The sequence below is a fragment of the Dermacentor variabilis genome, chromosome 9, assembly GCF_050947875.1.
Source record: "Dermacentor variabilis isolate Ectoservices chromosome 9, ASM5094787v1, whole genome shotgun sequence".
NCBI classification, from domain to species: domain Eukaryota; kingdom Metazoa; phylum Arthropoda; class Arachnida; order Ixodida; family Ixodidae; genus Dermacentor; species Dermacentor variabilis.
In genome coordinates this window covers 71,405,717-71,429,254 of record NC_134576.1, presented here as the reverse complement: position 1 = coordinate 71,429,254, position 23,538 = coordinate 71,405,717, and the positions used below count along the sequence as shown (strand labels likewise).

Genomic DNA, 23,538 nt, shown 5'->3' with positions numbered 1-23,538 from the left:
AGAAAAAAAACGCATTTTGCCCTCCTCTTGAAACATGCAATTTTTATTACATTTAAACCGAAATATTCATTATACATCCAGAATAAATCCAAAACACGCTTTAGGTTATGTTTCTTTTAGGCAGTTCTTCGAGACATGTATAATTGATGATTCGCATCACATGAAGTCTAACCTCAGTGTACAATTTCACTTCGAAGTTTTCATACACTGCCTCTGCTAGACTCGCATTGGTTTTAAACGGCTGGTAGCTGAACATCCGGAATGTGGGAATCGTGAACGAATTCAACATGAATTCCGTAATGTGGCACTGTCGAAAATCGCCTGTAAAGAAAGGAACTCTTGTGAAATTATGGACACAATGACCGCTATAACAAGGCGGAGCTTTCGCAAGCAATAGTCGCACAGCGTAAAAAACTTACCACTACATAACACATTTCATTTCCGCGGCGAGTGAGAAAACGTAGCAATTACTTGTTCAATAGCTTCTTGTTCTTAAGGCATGGAGTCTGGTCACATTGTGCTTTAATATTTGGTTTGTTACGTTTAGCTTGGTTGATGGCTGTATTTATGCTGTATATAAATAGTTGGGCTATATTTATTGCTTTAGAAAAATCCTTCGCTTGAATACTTCCTCCCATTCAACACGTTCATTCAAATTGGCACAATTTTTGGCAATGAGACTCCTACTTAGCTCGAAGGTGGCATAGTGTTTTTATTATACGGAACATGTGTTTATTACGGTTTCTTCTCTTTTGTAGTTGCCTTCGAATAGCCTAAACGACTGCTTTGAGCTTGCATGAATCTGACTTGTTCAGCATCTATTTAGTCTCAGAAATGCTTCCGTGCTACCGGATATGTGTGTGCTAATATAATCAGTGATCGTTATAAAAAATGCTAGTGTGTAAGCTATCCTACCGTATTCATCTCGTTTTTCTGAGATATAAGTGGGGAATAACGCGCGTCTACTATGCAGTCTACGACATTTCTCGTTGTAGAATCGTTAACGGTCAGTGACAAACTTTGCTTTGTCTTGCTTGCTTTTGTAGACGTGATGGCGTGGGAGGGTGTTTATCGAATGTGTTAATTGTATCGTCATTATAATGAAAGCTCGATATTCCTGCGGTAGGTGTGCTGTGCACTCACCGCATTACTCAACACTGTGAGCTAATATATGCTGTAGGAGCACCTGTGCGCCATGGCACTCGTTATTGGTGTGGAATGAATGAAGGTTTGCAGAAGTTAAAACGCTCTTTTTAGTTCTTTGAATCTTACGTAGGCGCTTAAGAATGACATGATGCAGACTGTGTAGAATATTCCGCGATGATTATAATACGGGCAGGCATAACATGACGCCCATAAGGCTAAACATGAGCAGGCCAAGAAAACAAATAAATCAGGTGCCGCAGAAGGAACTCGACGGTTCGTTATGTAATACTCTGTGATGTCTGAGTTAACAGTAGCTGTTGAAGCTCAGGTACCATTCGTAATTTGCAATATTGCTTTGTTTACAAGCGAACGCGTTAGCAAGGATGCTGTTAAGCTGTCAGAAACTAATGAGGATAGCTATAGGGGCTTGTTGGTACGGCATGTCCTTGTTCAGCTTGCGCTACAAGAATATAAGATATGCCGTAGCAACTAATAAGCCCGCAACAGATCTTCTGTCAGGTTGTGAGTGTTGCAAACAGAGACTGATAGGTCGCGGGCTACGTTATGTGTTCTCACGATCAAAATATTTTATACAGGAAAGTGAGTGCAAATGTAGGTACTAGTGAGGAATTATAAACAGAAAACGCGATATCGCTTTACGCCAACGAAAGTTATTCTAGAACACAAACACAGCGACGAAAAGGTAAGGCTAGCTAAAGAAAAATAACATCTATAACAGCCTGAAAAAAAAACGCCGTGCTAATACACAAAACGTTTGTATTCGCTGAATGTTTGCTACTACTGCCTAAAATGCGCCGTGATTTTCAATGAGGCTTAGCGTTGCACCAAGGCAAGTTCAGATGTTAACGTTGCAGGGCCGATATGAATTAAATATGATATCGTCTCCGCAATGTACAGCTTCAAGCTCATGAACGTGACCATCTGTGTGACATGAACATCGCGGTCACATATATTTACACGTGAGGGTATCGGTAATGATGCAATGTGTAATAAATTGACAAATATGACCCTGTACAGTGATGTGAAGGGTTTGTAGGGGCCTACATTTATTTTTGTTCACTAGCATTACCCTCGTAACGAAACTGTACGCACTTAATGGACGTATTCTGAATCATCTCAAGCGAGTGTAACCAACTTCATTCCCATTAATGAAGTGCGAATTCAGCGTACTCATGTTTAGTCCGGACAAGACACTTCTTGAATGCAGGGCAGCGCGCTGCACGAACATAGACACAGGTACGTCAAATTGCGCAAAACTGGCGCTAACCACCTATACTTCATTGTGCGTTTATCAATGTACCATTAAACACCAGCTGTGGCATATACCCAAATCTACTTACTGAGCAGACATCTCTCACGAAAAAAGTCGCAGTTTACCCCAAAGTGCTCGATTGCGATAGCAAATATGTGGACAGCTATATGAAGTAAGCGTAGTACTTTTATCGGCCATAGAACATTGTTAACACAGGCATAGTAACTGAATTAACAATCATAATGTCACGCTCACGTGCCAAATGAACTCATTTCACTCAATGAAAGCGGCAACTCGCTGTCAAAACGCTGCAGTGAGGAAACGCGGCAGCAGCAACGAGCGAGTGGACCTTCGTGCCGCCGCTCGCATCAACGCGAACTACGTTGTGAAAACACATCGAAACGCGGACTCTGTACCCGTCACATATGCCTTTCAGGGTACAGCGGCATGGCCGGGTGCGTACAGTGGCCCGGGCCGATAGGAGTAGAACACGCCTCCCCCTTCCCTCCCCCCCCCCACTATGCCTTGCACGCGACGGAAGGCGGCGCGCTTCTTCCTTGCTTCCTGCCGTTGTGTGCGCAAGAATGATCCGGAATAGCCGCCTCATCCTAACACGCTTTCACTCGAACACACAGCATACGGCGCCCCATGGTAATTTTATCGCCCTTGAACATTATACACAACCTCACGGTGACGCCGACGCTGACAGAAAAAATACTTTTTGATGGTCAGTATCGTTTCTATCGCAATAAAAATAAAAACATAGTTGATGATGTAGCACATTTTTAACTGCTTGCTCTTGGTCAAGTATTGCAATTGAGGAATTGAAGCCAGTGAGCTGCGAAGGAACATAAAGCTGCGACAAACTTTGAAACCAGCAAGTATTGAGGTAAGCGCGAGCAAAGCTGTGGTGAAAATCACGAATGTTTTACTTCCTTTCTTTAAACAATACACTTTTGTAATAATTGAATCTGAAATGCAACAGGCACACCAGTGCATTTTATTGCACATTTTGGTAACGCATATTCTGAAACTGGAGCCAACTCCTAACTCGTTCCAAGCGGTATGTCTTGATAACTCACCGGCTACGTTTGGCAAAGTTAAGGTTTCCGTATGGGCAGGCACGCGTTATTTTGACCTATAACAAAGGGCTAATTGTGCACTTGGAATAAGAACCGGTTGGAAAAGTTTTAGGTTCTACCAACCCTCTAGGAAGCGAAGAACTGTTGTCGTGTCTTCGGCTGCCCAAATGTTCTTTAAATATTATCACGCAGCTGTTACCTTTAGACATGTTCAGCACTGTATATGCGACGTGCCCCGTGAGAACACGCAAGCGTACCACGGCACCAGTGATACCACACGTGACATCTTTGAACAAAACAATGGAAAAGATGTGACAGGGCATAAGGCAAACCAACACAAATAACCCTGTGTTTGTCTGCTTCGTCCTTCGCCATGTGCCGTTGTTTGCGCTATTTCTTTAGGAGCTGCTATGTCACCAACTAGGTTGCATTCGGGATCTTAGTGTTCGTAAACTAGTTTGATAGAGATAGAGAGAGATAATTTTGAATGACAGAAGGGCGGAGAGGGCAGTCTAAGTGAAGCGCCTAATATATAGAGATGGCACCCGTATAGAAACAGTGTAGTCCTGATAACAAGTGCAGCTAAAGCATTTCTCCATGCCACTGGGCTGAACACAGGGCTTTAGGGATGCCGTAACGTTGTGAACTTCTATATACGCACCTCCTCCTCCTATCATTGTCATCATTCATCCGTCGTTTTCCTCCGCGACCCGTTTCTCCAGTGTAGAGTAGCTCAGACCGGTCTCTAGCCGTTTCTGTAAACAAATTTCTCTCTCATGCACACGGCCTACAATAAAGAACGTCGGAAGGCCAGGGCTGCCTCCCTCATTAAAGCCATTGCCGACACCACGGGCGTCACCTCAATCGACGCAGCTGAATATCAAGAACGGCACCGCTTCACGGTGGCTACGGCAGTAGTCGGCTAGTTCAAACATTCCCCAAGCATCGTAACCCAAAGCGCCGAGGCGGCCGAGGAAGTGGACATCGCCGTGGCCACCCTCAATCGGGACTGCCACATCATCGTGAACGATTCCCGGACGGCAATCAGCCATTACAATAAAGGTCGTATTTTGTGACAAGTGCTACGCATGCTACACCAAGCTCCTCACTCACCCGACAATTAAATCACTCTCGTCTAGTCCCCAGTGCACACCAGCGACGTACATCCGTACTTTCGCCAACCTGAACTAACTCGGTAGCACGAGGCCTTGCCAACCATGCCGGAGACAGCGCAGATGTACCCGCGGAACGCGATCTCCTCACCAGCTACAACGACCTTACGAAATCAATCTATCATTCCTCACACCACGAAAGAGGGAGTGAGCAAACGAAAAATTGCTAGTCCAGGAACTCCTACACGCAGGCCTAAAGAGAGAGAGCTGACCGACAGCGAAACTAATATAGCTAGTAACAGCTACACGAGAGTAGCCTAAGACCTCGAGGTCTTGTAATGGTACTGCAAGATTCTTAGAACTAAGCACGCAATACTTTTGAGTTCTATAGGTGCGACGCCTGTTCCCCCGGATATCATATGCACACAAAACCAGGCAAGAGCATACCAAACGTCAGAGGATACAAGATTCACAGGCACCCTGACGATCCTCATATAGCAGCTCTCACATGGGCGGACATAGCGGCGAGCGTGGACAACGTCCCTAACTGCGGTGTCCAAAATCAGGTTCTCACGGTCTGGCCATGTAGATGCTTCAAACCGAAAACCGTTATCCACAACGTCTACAGACCACCTAGAGACACAAAGGCAAAGTTCACCGTGCTAGTGACGGCCCCATTGCGGAAAGGGAAAAGAAACGATTGGGCAATTATCCTAGGGGACTTTAAAGCTCCGTACTGTGATTGGGGCTTTGATTGAGGCACACCTAAGGGCCAAAGGCTAGCTGACCTCGCGGAGGAGCATGAGCTGGTCCCGCTGACGGGAACGGCTGAACCAACGAGAACGGGAAAGTGTAGTAAAAGACACCACGCCGGGCCTAACTTTAAGCAACAATGACAGAGGTGTTGCCTGGACCAACCAAAGCGAAGACCTTGGCAGTGAGCACTGCACCATTAGTGTCTTAGTCAACACGACCCGGGTTCGCCACAGATTAGGAAAAGCCACCATAAACAAATTTACAACTTATAGACAGAAGCCAAGGTAGAACACACCAGTAAAATAGTCCTACAGAATGAAAGGAAATAATTAGGTCAATACACAGAAGCACCGCACGGAAAATGTCGACAACGGTCGAAACACCGGCAGTAGACAGGCACCTACTACACCTGTGGGAAGCGCGGAGATGTCTGACCAAACGTTGGAAGAGACAGAGACACAGCAGAAAACTCAGCATCAGGATAGCCAGGCTTGCGCAGGAGGCCAGTGATTAGGCGCAGGAGCTGCAAGACACGAATCGCCTTCAGTTTTGTGATGCACTCAAAGGAACGCTTAGCACAAAGCGAACATGGGCTATTCTGCGCATGATAGATCCGACAGGCGCAGGGACCAATACAAACAGAACATTGAAATTAATGGAAAGTGAATACGATGGCTCGATCGATGCCCTCATTGAGGACCTTACGAGCGTTTAATAGGAATACCGGACACATCATCATCATCATCATCATCATCATCATCATCATCATCATCATCATCATCATCATCAGTCTGGTTACGCCCACTGCTGGGCAAAGGCCTTTCCCATACTTCTCCAACTACCCCGGTCATGTACTAATTGTGGCCAAGTTGTCCCTGCAAAACTTCTTAATCTCATCCGCCCAGCTAGCTTTCTGCCGCCCTCTGCTACGCTTCCCTTCCCTTGGAATCGAGTCCGTAACCGTTAATAACCATCGGTTATCTTCCCTCCTCATTACACGTCATACCCATGCCCACTTCTTTTTCTTGATCTCAACTAAGATCTCATTAACTCGCGTTTGTTCCCTCACCCGATCTGCTCTTTTCTTATGCCTTAACGTTACACCCATCGTTCTTCTTTCCTTAGCTCGTTGCGTCGTCCTCAATTTAAGTACAACCGGACACAATATGAATGCAATGCAACTATGAGGGACCAGACAACGCCGATTTGGACGCACCCATAACAACGGCCGCGCTCTACGCAGCCGCACAATCTTTCCGGAAGAACACCGCACCGGCTCCGGACCATATTTCAAATGCGATGCTGCGCAACCTCAGTCAGGAATCACTGAGGCAGCTTATGACCTATTCAACGATAATGTATGATCCGACAACGGGGCACTACCGGAAGAATGGAAAGAGGCTACTATCAGACTGATACCGAAACCGGCCAAACCCTGAGATCTGCAATACTTAAGACCAATATCGCTCACGTCATGTGCAGGGAAACGTTTTGAAAAGGTGGTTCAAACAGGAGTGAACAACTACATCGAGCGTTATGAACTTTTTCCCGACTCTATTCTCGGCTTCAGGCCGCACGTGTCGGCACATACAGCTTTTGTATGCTTCGCGACGAAGTTTTGGACATGCAACGAACAAAGAAGCCAGGATAGTTGTTGCGCTCGATGTCAAAAAAGCGTTTGACGCGATCTCTCACGAAGCAATCCTCGAAGGTCTGGAAGTCATAGGTTGTGGAAGAAGGGTGTTTTGATACGTACTTACCTTCCTTCGCGATAGGAAGGCAACGATTGGGTGGGGCAGTACGCGCTCTGACGTATTTGCAATGCCCAACCAAGGAACTCCTCAGGGCTCAATCTTGTCACCGTTCCTCTTCAACGTCGGGATGAGGCAACCGGCCCTAGACCTCGATTAAACTTGCGACCTCGGATGTCCAATTTGCGACGATGACATAATGTTGTGGGCACATCAAAGTTCCCATGGAGAAAAAGAACACCTATTACAGGAGGCCATACACAAGGCAGTAAACTTCCCCAAGCACACAGGTATGACGTACGCACCCGAAAAATCTGAGTTCATGCGAAAACGCAGCAACCGTCATAAGAAAGCTGTCCCACCAAGGATAGACTTATATCTCGACGACCAGGCCCTTCGCGAAGTCACCCAAATGAGAGGGCCTGGCTTACTGATCCAAGAGAATGGCAAGTCAACGCCAAAATTCGGAGCTTAAAACCAACTGTTAAGGCTGTGGCACCTCTGATATGGCGAGTCGGACGCAGCCGCAACAGACTCGCGGAAGAAGAAACTATTACGCTTGTGCAAGCATTTGCGGTTAACCGCATCACTCTGGACCTGCCATTCTAAAACATAACCAAACTGAAATAAAGAAGGTGAACACACTTCTCAGAACGGACACACACTTCTCATACTTCTCACCAGATTTGAGGAAGCACGTCCCTGTCTTACCCAGACCAAGAAATATCACTGCCAGGTACCACGCAGGCCGCAGACAGGCCAGGACGACGAATCTGCAGGAGCGATTGGGCAAGGATCCGGCCGCCTACTACACGGACGGGAGTGAAACCACTCGCAGGGACTTCTACGCGATCGCCGAAACCAACAGAGTGACCACGATAACCACTACGGTTAAGAATACCTTGGTATACACAGCAGAAGGAACGGCAATAGAGCTGGCGATAGGAGACGCCGACATCAAGGGTCACTCGGCTCATGGGCTTACAGGCTCGCAGAGAGCGTGTCGACTATTCATGCGGGGAATGCTACCGGGCACCGCCCAAAGAATACTCGGCTCTCGACTGGACCTGGACCAGGCGCACAATCCCGCGCGCAATGAACTGGGCGGGAACGAAATGGCAGACCGCATAGCACGAGGAAGCAACATCTGAGCAGCGGCCAGAACTCTAGAGGAAGCAGGGCGCCACATGTTAAAGAATCAGAGCCGGGAGAGACGGCACTACAGCGCTCTGCACTCCAAACTAAATAGAAGACAAGCCCAAGACTGGCGTCGCATACAAATCACTTTATAGCCAGATTTAAACCTCTTGCACAATGAAGCACCAGACAATGAAGCGCACGGACACCTGCCCATGGTGCGGCGCAGAACCCACGCTGGCCCACATAACGCGGGTGTGTATAGCTCGGCCAAGCAACGTCAACTCACCTTTTCTAATGGTCAAGGACGTCGTACGGCATTAGGAAGCACTGCTCGCAAACGACGATCAGGGGAGCCATTCGGCCCTCCTGAACCAAGCTCAGCGAGCCGCAAGAGCCAGTAGAGCCCTGGACTGAGGACCCCACTCAGACCTGCCATAACTCCGACTGATCAATATACTTTTTTCTCACTCGCCCTTATAGCTTAATGTGCTGTTCTAAACTTTTCAACTCCGAGATGTTTTGCATTGGAGTTCTTCGTGCCAGTTCACTCCCCCTGACATTCTATAGCAAGCACTAAAGTTGCGCCACACTGCCAGTTTGCGCGTAATTCTCGCTTTTGCGAATCGCCCTATACAAACCAAAACTTAAATGTATGGGCTCCTGCAGGATATTAGAATGGCATATTCTCTGAGACTGCAGTAACTGCGGTTGGCCAAACATTCGGGCTCAAAGAAAAATAAAATGAAAGCAACACTAGAAATTTTGTCCGACTTAAGAGCAGCATGGAATAAGTTGTCATACACATGTTGCCGGTACAATTCTTGCGGTGGTAAACGAACATGGTCAGCACGCAAGGGTTGCGATGTCTGCCGAATATAAACTCGGTGATCAACGCAATAAGCGTGAACTCCTGCACCACAGGTTTTCCGACGGACATTTTGACATGATATCTAATAGCGGCGTGCTTGATATCAAAACGGCAGCTTGCAGTCAACAGATCTCCTTTCCATTCGGCGTAGCATGTCTGTCGAAAAGAGAAGAGAGTGGGGCATGCAATGAAACACAGCTTTTCCACAGGATATATGTAGTTTTGAAAGGAAATATATAGTTTTATCACAACCTTTAGAGCAAACAAAATATTATATTCTGCCTGTAAATCAGTGAATCACGGAGTTTTTCTATATAAAACTATGCGCAGTAGCAGGAATATGTACTGTAGAGACGCTTTTGTTACACATGTCGACAACCAATGAGAATGGACCTTTTTCGCAAGAATTTACTGTTCCCAGCGCGCCATTTAGCAGCAGTACTGAAGATAATGTGGTAGAAAAATTTCTATAAAGGAATTTCCATCTGTATCTACAATCGTGCTTTCTTATACCATATGAGGGAAGCAGCGGCATATGAGCGCTCTGGGGACTGTACGCTGAAGCCAGAGATAAGCCCACAACTAGTGCGGACCAGGCTATCCGAAATTGTTCTGTCGTGATTTAGGTGGATCATATCTCGGCTCACGTTTTCTGATACTTTGGTACCTATTTACGGTAATATATGCGCGAATAATTGTTTTCTGTCGAACTACTTTTGGTGCTTTCCTAATCAACCCTTGAGTAAAGCGACAGGTCAAAGTAAGTTGCGGTTTACAAAACAATGCGAGTGTAGCAAACGGTTGAAAATGAAAATGGCGCTGTTCTTTTCTGTAGCAGTGATGGGAGCCGTTTAAAACATAGTTCTCGTTTGTTATCTTTAAGGAGATGACACAACACGCTGGACCTTATTGCACACGTTGCCGTGTGCGCAAAAGCGGCAAGAAATACATTACATGTATAGAAGACAAGACAGCTCTGCTTATCTTACTTTCCTTCTCCACTTCCATTATTTCCGCTCCCCGGAACTTTCACAATGCGTTACCAACTCGCTCAAAAGTGAACCCCACTGAAGAAAAGCGCCAGCGCATACCGCCACGATATAAGTGACGCATTTCTTCCAGTTATATACATCGCCACCATGGCAGCACCGCTTGCAAATGTCTCTACAGTGTAATGCACACAAAGTCGAGGGGAAATGCCTAAACATTTTAGGAATGTATTTTTGATTAGAAGGCGTGCTGCGCTTGAGAAAACGGGAATTAGTTATTCATTCGGTGATAAGATCGTGGGTCCCCCCCATCCTAGCGTAGAACAAATTCGCAATACATGTGCAATGGCACGTAGGATCTCGTGCATCACCGATCCGAAATTATAGTATCAATTAATTTAAGCAGCGAACATAGTACTGCATATTGCGCGATGGTTTGTATCTGGGGACGTTGTTAATATCTTAGAAAAGAACATTACAAAAGGTGGGAACGTTCGACGGGGATAGGAATACGCAGAACGCCGGCTCTGCGTCTGGGGTGCTAATATTATTGCCCTGTATGCTTTGCTGTTGAGTTCAAAGACGTTCCTTGGTTCCAGAGATCTCAAATATTTTTTTCTCTTTCAAGCAAAGCGCATGACAGGCTCTAGTTGGTCCTTGGCCACATTTATTTCACGAAATGGCTACGAAATTTCTCCGATGCAGCGTTCTCTTCTTAGGTAATGGCGGATATAACACAGTCTTACTACAGCATTTTGGCCAATAGGGATTGCTACATGAAATTGTTGAAATACAGACGAGATTATTTTTGCTGATCTCACAAACGAAAAATACATTTCCTCATCATCCAATAATCTTTCAAGATTCTCATTATTAAATAATTGGTACAATATATATTTGCGAATTGACACCGCAACCCAGTTTGCGGCTATCGTTGAAGTAAAACACAGACATCATCACCACCACCACCACCACCACCATCATCATGATCATGATGATCATCATCCTGGCTACGCCCACTGCAGGCCAAAGGCCTCTGCCATACTTCTCCACTACACCGGTCATGTGCTAATTGTGGACATGTTGTCCCTGCGAACTTCTTAATCTCATCCGCCTACCTAACTTTCTGCCGCCCCCTGCTACGCTTCCCTTCCCTTGGAATCTAGTCCGTAACACTTAATGACCATCCGTTATCTTCTATCTTCATTAGATGTCCTGCCCATGCCAATTTCTTTTTCTTGATTGTAACTAAGATGTCATTAACTCGCGTTTGTTACCTCACCCAATCTGCTCTTTTCTTATCCCTTAACGTTACACATATCATTCTTCTTTCCATAGCTCGTTGCGTTGTCCTGAATTCAAGTACAACCCTTTTCGTAAGCCTCCAGGTTTGTGCCCCGTGCGTGAGTACTGGTAAGACACAGCTGTTATACACTTTTCTCTTGAGGGATAATGGCAACCTGCTGTTCATGATCTGAGAATGCCTGCCAAATGTACCCCAGCTCATTCCTATTATGATTATTTCAGTCTCATGATCCGGGTCTGCGGTCACTACCTGCCCTAAGAAGACGTATTCCCTTACCACTTCCAGTGCCTCGCTACCTATCGTAAACCACTGTTCTCTTCCGAGACTGTTAAACATTAGCTTTCTGCAGATTAATTTTTAGATCCACCCTTCTGGTTTGCCTCTGCAGGTCAGTGAGCATGCATTGCAATTGGTTCGCTGAGTTACTAAGCAAGGCAATATCACCAGCAAATCGCGAGTTACTAAGGTATTCCCCATTAACGCTTATCCCCCGTTAATCCCAATCCAGGCCTCTAAATACTTCCTGTCATCACCCTGCGAATAGCATGGGGGAGATCGTATCTCCCAGCCTGATGTCCTTCTTTATTGGGATTTTGTTGTTTTCTTTATGGAGGACTATGGAGGACGGTGGCTGTGGAGCCGCTATGGATATCTTTCACTATTTTTACAAGCGACACGTCTACACCCTGATTCCGTAATGCCTACATATCTACTGAGTACTTGAGTGAATCAAACGCATTCTCGCAACCAATGAAAGCAGTATATAAGGGTTGGTTATATTTCGCACATTTCTATATCACCTGAATGAAAGCGTGAATATGGACTATTCTTGAGTAGCCTTTACGAAATCCTGCCTGGTCCTTTGGTTTACAGAAGCCTAAGGCGTCAAGTCAAACACACATAAGAAAAATAATTTATAAACAAATACTCGCACCTGTACATGCATGAAATTCACAAAGAATACCATGGAGACAAAGTTCTTGCAAAATGGGAAGTTAAACGTAATTCACCATGTTCTAAATCTGGCCCAGTGTCAAGAAACCTGCGACAGCTGATAGTAAATGCTAACTTTCAGTGAATCTTTGTAGAACACTTTTACGTTCGCAGGAAGGCTTGACGTTAAAGTCAAGTAACTCATTCGTCCTAAAGACCAAGGTACATTTAAAATTTGTTTTTGACACCAAAGATGTTTAGTAATGCAATGCAGGAGCTCACCAACGCGTTTTGAGAAAAGAGACTTGAGGTGAAAAAAAGCGACCTCTAAGAAAATGAGAAATCATGGATGAATGGCGCCAGTTGCATGTAACAGCATTCTTCTTAAGTGACCCAATTTAGTCTAGTTCGCACTGTTTATAAGGACAGCAAATCAATAGCAGCAGCATATCCAAGAATAGATGAAATAAGGCACTTTACAACATGATGTATATATACTAGAAACATCTACAACATATTTAGGAGGCAATACAAGCGTCCGGATTTTTTTCCAGAGTAGACTATAAAATATTTATGTGCTATGACCAAGAAAATCACTGAAGATGCCGCCATGATATTGGTACCCACTATGCACTGGTGATCTATCCAAGATGTCCTCAAAAATAAATGGCGATGCACTTCTACTGATAGACGGCCGTTACGAAAAAAAAATGATATTATTCTTCCAATTTAACCAGGCAGTGTAGTTACCCGTGATGGTGAGAGGGAACACTCTAAAAAAAGTATACATGCTTTGGGTGTATATCTGTCACAACAATAATCATCGGCTTTGCTTGCGTTTCCTTGCTCAAAAACGCCGCGCCCGCTACTTCCCTGTTTGCAATGTTATGTCATGCAGATAACGCGCATGCCGTTCGTTACTGGGAAGTACTGGGCTCACCGCGTTAAAGAAAGGAAATGTGGACAAGACAGATGACAGATATTGTTGTGTGGCGAGATACGACTCAAATGGTGTAAACTTTTCTTAGAGTGAAGTAGCAAGGCCGCAGAAGAAGTGCATCTATCAGAAAAGCCTAATTGTTTATATTCTCCAAGGTCCATGATTACTAAAACTTTATACAATGCATTTCCAATATTTGTTGGCAATTAGGTTGCCTACATCTGTTGTCTAGACAGCATAGATGAAATCAGGCCCATTTAGCTAGGTTGAAATGTTGGGAATAATAAGAGTTTGATGAATGTGTTTAACGTGTGGCTGTCAAAAGTTAGATTTTGGATTGACACAGAAATGACGAACACGCCGCTCCGCATGCCAGATGCCACTTTGGCAACCTAATGGAGTCCTTGTAGAATTCACATTTTGCTCCCTCAAAATTATTAACATTCGCGTGTTTCTTCTGAACAAAATTTCTTGCTGTAGCACTGTCTGTACACATCAATCATGTACATCATTCTTTTTTAAGAAGCATAGTTTTCTAGCACTAGTACCTCTCTGATTTTGGTGGTTCTATTTTCTAGAAATCCGAGCTTAAATCAAATGTACATATATCGTGACACTAGAAACTTGAGCTGGGCAAGTTATCCACGGCAGGCCTGTCTGCTGCCATCGTGGCTGAATGAACAAGGCCTGCATGTAAAATGAGAAAATTCAGTTGCATTTTTAAAATAAAGTTATCTTATTACTTGACTACTCAAATCTTTTGTAGATATACATGGACCGTCACATGTGAAGACAGTCTCAGGAAAATGTAAATATGCCATTGCACCCAATTTTTTTTCATATTGTATTCTTCTTCATGTTAAATGACTTAAGGTACGTCCACACTAGCTACAAGAGCGCGTGCGACACGCCGCCCGGTGCTGTCTCGCGCGGCAAGATTCACGAAAAGCGGCAGCAACGCGCGGCGAACGCGCGAATGGGTGCGAGACCCATTTTTCGCGGCAGACGCAAAACGACCACCAATAAGAAGCGAGCCACGCTGTTGTGGCGCCACCTGTCACATAAGCAAAGAATCATAATCTATGGGCTCTGAGACTGAACAATGACACGCGCGCCGTAAAATCTCAGAGGCCATTTCCAGTCAAGGGGGCTGTTTTTGTTAAGCCTTACCACACCGCCACTGAGGCGTCGACGAAGAAGTCGCCTCGCAATGGAGGCGTTTTTCGAAACCGTTCGCGGATATGCGTGCCTCTATAATAAATCGAACGTCGGACAAGGGGCTGTGTGCCAACGGCTGGCACATTATTGGTCAGCAGTTTGACATGACAGGTGAGTAATTGGTGAAGGCGGGGAAGCAGAGTGTGTGCCTGACCCTCAGTGTCCCTGTACCACACCCAAAACGTTCTTGTCCGCTTTCTGGCACGTCGGCGTCACACAAGTAAAGAACAAATAAGTATTGTAGTACTCACAGCCACCAGTAGCTCCTCGTCCGTATCCGACGTGCCTGAGCGTGGCCGGCAGTGGCACGTAAAAACACAGACACTTCCGATGGAACAAGAAATGGGCAGAATGGAGAGCGCGTTGTCACGAGAAGTATCGAATGGAACGAGACAACGCGGGACTCCACGGGCCATTGCCACCGTTGCCACGTGCCGCAAACCGCGACTGTGGACTTGTCCCCACGCGTCTCCCGCGCGCGCGCTTGCCGCGTGCGGCGTGTGGCGCGCGTTTTAACGCGACAGCGTTAAGGAGCTCGTGTCGCAGAAAAGCCGGTGTCGTCGGCGTTGGCCGTGAGCGATAAATTCCAGAAGGCACATCATAAATGAAAAACATCTTGCAAGATGGGCTGGTGGGAATCGAACCAGGGTGTCCAGAGAGTGAGACGGAGACGCTACCACTCAGCCACGAGTTCGTTCCTTCAGAATGGGACAAAATCGCCTCTAGTGAATGCGGTGTTGCCTTAGAAACGTGCCGTAGAAAGTTATACTGCGGTGTATATCAGTAATTATGAGCATGTAACTTGCAGGAGTCGCAGTTTCACGAGTAGCAAAGTACGTTTCCGCAACATTTCATCTGCGCTCGGCGCACACGCAGAGCCATCTTGCGTCAAACACAGAAAACCCCCGCCTCACAATGTACGGCGCTGCCCGGACACGTGGCGCGCCACTCGCCCCATGATCGCGTCCGCCTTCATGGCGCGTCGGGGCCCGGCTATCTGTGCCGATCGCGACGTTTGGCTGGCGTAGCGTGTTTGAGTAGGCGGCGCGAACGGGGTGTGATATCGCTATCGCGTTCCACTCTTGAAGGCGAAGCTTAAGCATCTTCCAATTTTTTGTTGCTAGTGTGGGTGTACCTTTACAAAGCCGACCAAATTACAAACTGAGCGTTACTCAAGAGAACACCACTTTTCAGAACAAGACCCCGGTAAATTTTGTGCAAGTCCAACAGCAAATGCATCCAGTTCTGCCACTCTGTCAAGTTCGTGGCACGCAACACATCGGCTTTCGCGGCGTAGTCATAGAGAACAATTCACGATTGATAATATTTTTCGTCATTTACTCGAGTCATACTATAAAAATAAAAGCGAAAAGATGAATTACATATGCTTCCCTCATTTACAGAAAGCTTTGTTTCTCTATGTCATGCAACAATTTTATTATTATTGTTGAATCTTTGTGCTACTGGAGAAATGATGTGTGGGAACTTTCTGCAAAAGAAAAATGTGAGAAATTTCAACTATCATTTTGCGCTGCGCATTTGTGGGAAGCGTCTATACAGGAAGCCAATGAGGAATTTATGACGATATGTGTACGTTTTTTCAAGAATTGCTTAATTCAGGACAATGGTACGAAGAGAGTTTATATTTGCTGAAAAAATACTTTTCCAAAGACAAAAAAAAGCAGCTACAAAAAACGAGTTTCTATCTCTGTAAGGAATAACCTGAACACAGGAACACAGGTACACGAGACGAAACAGAGGAGGATAAGCTGTAGTCGTGCAACGACTTCTCCATTATACGTTGACGCTTCTGCATTTTAACGACCTCGACTCTGTAAGTGATTAGTCCGGTCGGATCACTAACCAACCTTTTACTTTCATTTGCCCCTCATGCACGCTAGTCATATGCATCAGTTAATAAAGGGAAAATTAGACATCCACCCGTTCGTAGCAATTGCTACAAAGAAAACCCATACGGGTTCCTCGAAAGAAAATCCTCGCAGTTGAAGAAAAACTGAAGAAAAAATGAGTTGTTGACAAATTCGACTCCACCCTGCCATGTGCCAGCTCCCTGGTTGGCTGAGATGCTAGAGCAGCTGCCCCGGAAAGGTGGTGGTCCAGTGTCCGAGTCCCGGACAAGGCAAAATTTTTCTTCAACTGCGAGGCTTTTCTTTCGGGGAACCCGTATGGGTTTTATTTGTAGCAATTGCTACGAACGGGTGGATGTCTGATTTTCCCTTTATTATTTCTCTCCACCTTACGGGTTAACTATTACAACAAACTCTTGCCTTTGCTTCGAGTTGACAAATTCGACTTCGTCCTGCCATATGCTAGCCGAATGGTTAATTCAGATGGTGGAGCGGCTACCCCGGTAAGGTGGTGGTCCCGCGTTTGAGTGCCGGACGAGGAGGAATTTTTCTTCAACTGCAAGTATTTTCTTTCCAGGGACCCGTACGGATTTCCTTTGTAGCAGTTGCTAAGAACGGTGGAATGTCTGATTTTTAATTTATTAATTACTTCTTTCCACCTTGCGGGTTTCCGCAGGACTATTACATCAAACGTATGAATCAGTTCTATTTTGTCGAACGATAGGAGTTTTCCACTCCTACTTCAGAGAAAAAAACAGAACAGATAACAGAAACAGGTAGATAGAACGCGCACTTTTGAAATCTGCATAAGGCGAATCTCTGTTTAAATGTATAAAGAGCATAAATGCATACACTTGTGTTAGTTTCAGTGCTATCGCAATTTCAGTTCATGGCCGTAACAAAGGACCTTGACTCGACCGAATCATCCACGTTTCAACATATCCTAACGCAGCCGTTTCGCATCTGCTTGGCTGCATGCGCACGCGGTGTTGCGGAAAATGCAATGTGGCACAGGCGGCGATCATCATATAGATATCTGGCATTGGCACCATCGAAGTACTGGTGCAAGTACTGGTGAGCCGAGGTTTCATTCCACAACTTTTTCCCGTCATCGTCAGGAAAATTCGCGAGGCTTTGCAAAGAATGTTAGGCTTTAAATATTCTCAATGCCTGTTCGAATCGAGACGTAAGTATATAAACTCAGGGTTCACACTAAGAATGCATGCATTTTTGCGCTTCGTACATCCCAACAGACATAGAAAGGACATAGAAAGAATAAAAATTCAAACCTCGTTTTTGTATTTTGGCTTGAGTAAGTGGCCAATGTTGATTAGGATTCCGTTCGTCAAGTTGAAGCGGTACAGCGAACTATTTTTCGGTGCTCCATCTGGGCGTACAGCGAAATACATGTCTTTCAGCGGGAATCTGTTGTACATTACTCCACCAAAGAGCGTGTCGAGGAGCTTTTGCTGCTCATCTATATTGTTCGCCCACAAACATCCTGAAACATTAAGCGACACAAGAGGAAGAGACGATATAAACGTTGTGGCCTTGCAACGAAGAAGGAATATTTTCCTGTTTTATTGGCTAGAATATCCACCTTGGTGCTACTTTTTTAACAGCATTGTTCGTCGCTATTCGTTATTAAATAGTAGCGCTTATACCTGTACTCCTTCAATGCGCCGATGTACGTAATAGTTATTTCTATAGCACACAAAAAACATAATTATGATTTATGGTTCCTTGCGGAAAACAGTTCTATAAATAATTTAACTGTGGTGTTGTGAACATTCATGTAAAGAAGATCTGTTAGAGCATTGCACGACCCCGGGCAATCCCTAAAGCGACGCCCGGCCTACGGTATGTGCTTCTGTCCGGTAATCAATTATCGACTTGGGCCCAGGGCAGGCTTGGGCCTAGGAGCTTCGAGGTCGAGATGGGCCCAGGCCTTAGTCAGGTCCGGACTAGACCCCGGCATGATATTTGCAGGCTCGTAATACAGGAGACTAAAGACAAGACAAGGCATTTCTCCGCAGAGTTTGTGAAATAATATCTCGAAACTTGTGTGGTCGTGAGAATTCGTTCGAAGTGGATCAGCCTTGCAAAATACACGGCAAGAATTGGTAAATCGCAATATGCGTCAAAAGGTAATTAGTTAAAAAGTTAACTAGGCAGTTTCTCTTAATTTATTGCGCATTTTAACATTTTGTGCAAGTAGTGTTCACCGCGTCGAGTATATATACTACGTCACGAACTAAAATTGGGCTATCTCCCACAGGCAACCTCTAAAAAATGTTGATAGCGTTAGCTGAAACACCCTGCATGTATCATGCTTGCTTACCGAACGCAGTGATTGCTGCGTTTATCAACGCCGTCAGCCTCGTGCAGGAGAGTAACGTACTTATACCATCGTGAGTTCTGGTCTACGTCACCTTAGATGCGCGACAACAGTGCCCGTGGCTAACGCTAATATTTTACAACGATTGGCGCGTAAATGCTTCGTGGCTGTCTTAGGTTGTCCGTACACGAGCCCGCTTATGAGTTAGTTCTTACGCCAAACGTCGAATTGTCGACAAACATCGAATTTGTCGACAACACGCAGCAAACTGCCTTTGCTTCGTTTGTTCGACAAATTCGACTTCGCCTTGCCGTCTGCTAGCCGCCTGCTTAGCTAAAATGGTAGAGCGGCTGTACCGGAAAGGCGGTGGTGGGTTCGAGTCCCTGACCAGGACGAATTTTCTCAACTCTGAAGCTTTTCTTTCGAGGAACCCGTATGCGTATTCTTTGTAGCAATTGCTAGGAACGGGTTGATGTCTGATTTTCCCTTAATTTCTATGTATAGTTGTAACGCTCGTGAAAGAGAAGTAAGAAGCGCTCAGGAGAGACTGGGAGAAGAGGAAGTAGGGAGGGCCGGATCAGTTATGTGTGATTAAACATAGTGCAGAATTTTGGCTCAGTCACAGTTTAGAACCATGTGGGTGTCATTCACCAATTCCCGACATGAAGATGGTCGTTTGCTGGTCAGGAACTACCAGGAAGATGGAGACAATGCCGGCGAGTTACCTGAAAAGGTCAATCTACCAGACTTCTTGGCCTTAGCCGACAGAGCCCATTCAGCACTTGGTAACGTCGAATTCATTGCCTCAACCAAAGTGAATATGCGTGTGACTGACTTCCAATGCTGGATTGACAGTTATCTAGAGTTGTGCGCACACTCATGCACACAAGTGCGCATTAGTGTGCTTAGAGTTTGAAACAAACAAAACAAGTGTAGAAGCCTTACTCCTTCATGGCGCCACATTTAATTTTATGCTTGCACGCCCTGACATGAAGAAATTAAAGATGAAAATCTCATGGCTCCTTGAAGTCGCTGTAGACATCCCGGTCGACGCATCCCAGTTGAATGCGTGTGCAGACTTTAAACTCCTGTGAAGTTAAAGTTCAAACGTAGCTGCACAGTTCCCGGGGCTGATACACCTCGGAATTTACCCTCCTGCAGCGAAATTACGTACGGTTCTATTTATGCTCAGCCACAAGTCACAGAAGTGTTAAAAGGAAACCCTATGGGATGCCCTGTGAAAAAAAAGAACGCGTAGAAGAAGAATTACAAGGCTTGCTGGATGCTCAAATTAGTTGATCATCAACATCTACCTTTGAGTCTCCGATTACAATTGTGCTCGAAGATTATGGAACTTGGAGGATGTGCACTGATTATAAAGTTCTAAACGGTCGGCCTGATTTATTACCGTACTCGAGGCCAAGAATCGGTGATATTATTGATGAGACAGGCACATCGATGTACATGGTTTTCCCGCACCGACCTTTGCAAAAAAGGGAATTCGCAGATTCGGTTGCAAGAAGTCTACAAATATTTCACGGCGTTTTTTGCTCCTTTCAACATTTTTTAATACAACCGACTCCTTTCGGTTGGAAAAGTTCTGTTGCATGTTTTCAAAATATCATGAACAGTGTGCTTAGCAAATTTTCCGGGATTTTCTTCAACGTGTATGCGGATGCCATCTACCTTTATTCGAAGACTCGTGATGTTCACTGCTCGTATCTGTCCCGGGTGCTAGAGGCACTTCTCAAAGCTGGGCAAAAGATGAGCGTAAACAAGAGTGAATTCTTTAAGAAAACCGTTGTCTTCCTAGACAGAGGATTTGACGGACAAGCAAAAAGCACAAAGACCAATCCGTCAAGCGCATCTCCCAGCTCACCAAACCGTATAACGTGCATTTTCTTCGAATGTTTCTCGGTCTCTCTGGACATTTTAGGGCTTTTATAAAAGACTATGCCCTAAGCACCAAATGCCTAACCTTAATGGCAGAAGATAGATAATCGATCTGTGTGAAATAATGAATGCGAAGATACGTATCACCAACTCGTAAGGATTTTAACATCAGGCCTGGTGCTGACAATGCCGGATTTCTCGAAGCCCTTCGAGTTAAACACCGATGCTTCCTTTTATGGTACTGGCACTGTACGATACCAGTCGTAGGAGGGTGAGCATGCGAAGAGACAGCCCAAAGTGATGGGTTATTAGTCATGCACGCTCACCAAGGCAGAAGTTAACCACCCAACGCCAAGAAACAAAGCATTAGCAGTCTTAATGGTCATTATTTGGGGACGTCATTGGACTTCAGCCTATTCACCGGCGACCAAGCACTGAGAAACAATATTAATCACTCGCAAACTAAAGTATGGTTGGCCAGGTGGCCGAGCGAAATACAGCAGTTTCCCTTCAATGTAGCTTATAGGCCAGGAAAAAAATTGAGACGCAGACGCCTTCTCAAGAGTTCTTATTAAGAACCAAGATGACGAAAAGTATCTCAGCCATATGGTATGGAACGGCACGTAAGAGGTGATTCTTAAAAACGGCTGTACGTGCCTAAAACGTGCATGGAAAAACTTTTAAGGCGATATCACGAGCATCCGCAATGCGATGATTCTAACGGTTTTTGGAGGACGTATTGGAATGTTAAGCAGAAATATCATTGGAGTACGATGAAACAGAATATTTCAGGATGTGTGAAGACATGCCATTAATTTCAGCTCCGCAAAGCGAAGTTCAGACCCCGTGGAAGCCCCACCGTTATTCCGAAACAGTGAGAAAAACAAGTTGAGACTATAAACTTTGACTTCGTTGTGATAAGAAAAAGAATGGGAGGGACTACTAACTATGCAAGCTTTTCTACTGGCCATTGATGAGTGCACACGCATGGTGGCATGCAAGCCCGGAAAAGAAGATTGCAAGAACGTTATCTGGCTGCTTAACCGAGATATGTTCAGGCACACAACATTAATCATCGCTGACGATGGTCGAGCTTTCAGAAACATAGAGCTTCGTTTTGCTGCACCGTACCATCCAGAAGCAAATGGACTGACTAGCAGAGAGAGCGATTCGCGATGTCTCGCAATTCATCGCGCTTTACCCCGTATTTCAAGGCATTTGGAAATGTGCCCTTGAAGCGGCTGTGAACCACCGCAATCACTCACACATGGTTCGCTTAGGATGCACACCGTACTTCGAGTACGATTCAAATCGGGAGGGCGCTCCGCAGACCTCCTGTTGGGAATAACGATTATGTTGGTGCTGCAAGAACGGAGAAAATCTGACGACCAATGTGCAAGGTACAAGACAGCCATGAAAAAAAATTAGTACTGCCTGCATTCCATGCGATCACCGGATGTATAAGCGAGAGATAACGTGCTTGTTTGAAGAGGCTTGCAAGGATCACAGGCTACTTTTACAGGACGCTACAAGTTTATGAAGACCGCTTACCGGAAAGGCATAATAAACACTGTCTGCTACAGTGCACCGCAAGATTTTATTGAGACGACAACTCAGAACGGCGTTGTACCATATCGGGCGAGGAGGGTTGACTACAGAGGGGAGGCCCGGGTAACATTCGTGAAAGAGAAGTAAGAAGAGGAGAGGAGAGACCAGGAGAAGGGAAGAGGAAGAACGGAGGTCGAGATCAATTATGGCTGATTAAACGCAATGCTAAGATAGTTATAGTAAGACAATATTTCTAATTGGACTGTGCAGTATTGAATTCAAGCTAAAACCTACTGGTTCATACGTGATGACCCCAGGGGTACATACTCAGTGTGATATAACTAGTGGCGCTAGGCGCACATAGTGAGTGCCACATACCTATGGCCCCTGATCGGAAACCCACCGCACATACATATTGCACATGCCAAGTCACCTCAGTGGCACATAGCTAGTCGCCTCTATGCCACATAAGTATAGATTGTAGATGACTGGGATCGGCTCTCGTAAAAGCCGACAAATGCGGCACGATAACTGTGATCGAACTACCGGAATTACTAAATGGACAACCCGCGGTCGTACCCGTTTTCTTAAACGTGGGTGTGTTCGAAGTATGTTTTGCATTAAAAGACAAATTGCGCTACTACAATCACACGTACCAGTGTGGCTTTTTAACCGCAGAAATAACATTATAGAGTGCTTTTCTAGTTGACCCATGCACAAAGAAGTTCGCCAGAAAGTCGGGAAAAAAATTGCCATCGATTACGTTACTTCCTAAAGCGAAATTTGAGCGCAGCTCTTCAGCTCTTCCGGCTTTTCGATATATTGAGGCAAATAATTCGAGCAAGACAGGTATGTACAGTCTCGGAGGTGACGCCTAGCTTGGGCTTCAACGGCGCTTACTCGTGAGTCATTTCGGCGGTGGCGATGAGCTCCGCTTTGGCGACACGAACGACAGGGTCTTCTCGACGGCGGCGACGGTAAGCATCTGCTTCGACGGTACGCACTTCCTGGTCTTCTCGGTGACGACTTCTAGCTTCTGCTTCGGCGTCACTCAATTCTGGGTTCTGGCGGCGACGGCGCTGGGCCTCTGCTTGGGCAACTCGTTTAACAGCAGCGGCAGACCAAACACTTATACAGGTTGCCTCGCTCATTGGTCAGGAAGAGCTGGCTTTGAATACACTATTTAAATAGGAAGGCAGATGATATCATAATATAAACCATCTGTGAGCCTCGGGCAATCAGTTTCGTGCTCAAAATTTCGCACCAGCCACCACAAACGGAGCGTAACTTAGCGCTACTGCCTCGTTTATCGGGAGGTCAGCGGAGACAGAACGTACGCATAGGAACGTTGCGCGCGGAAGAGATGGCAGCGACTGA

At 45.5% G+C, this 23,538-nt stretch overlaps 1 protein-coding gene across 1 annotated transcript in view; it reads right to left on the bottom strand.

Annotated features, from left to right (window-relative positions):
* Positions 1–32: 32 nt before the first annotated feature.
* The window catches only part of LOC142558060 (uncharacterized), a 49,067-nt gene continuing 25,561 nt past the window's right edge, over positions 33–23,538 (bottom strand). The window contains exons 4-6 of the mRNA XM_075670222.1: positions 17,672–17,883; positions 9,062–9,284; positions 33–321 (exon numbers count right to left, since the gene is read on the bottom strand). Coding sequence (XP_075526337.1) covers positions 101–321; positions 9,062–9,284; positions 17,672–17,883 — 656 coding nt within the window. The 3' untranslated portion in view covers positions 33–100. The remainder of the gene's footprint in view (positions 322–9,061; positions 9,285–17,671; positions 17,884–23,538) is intronic.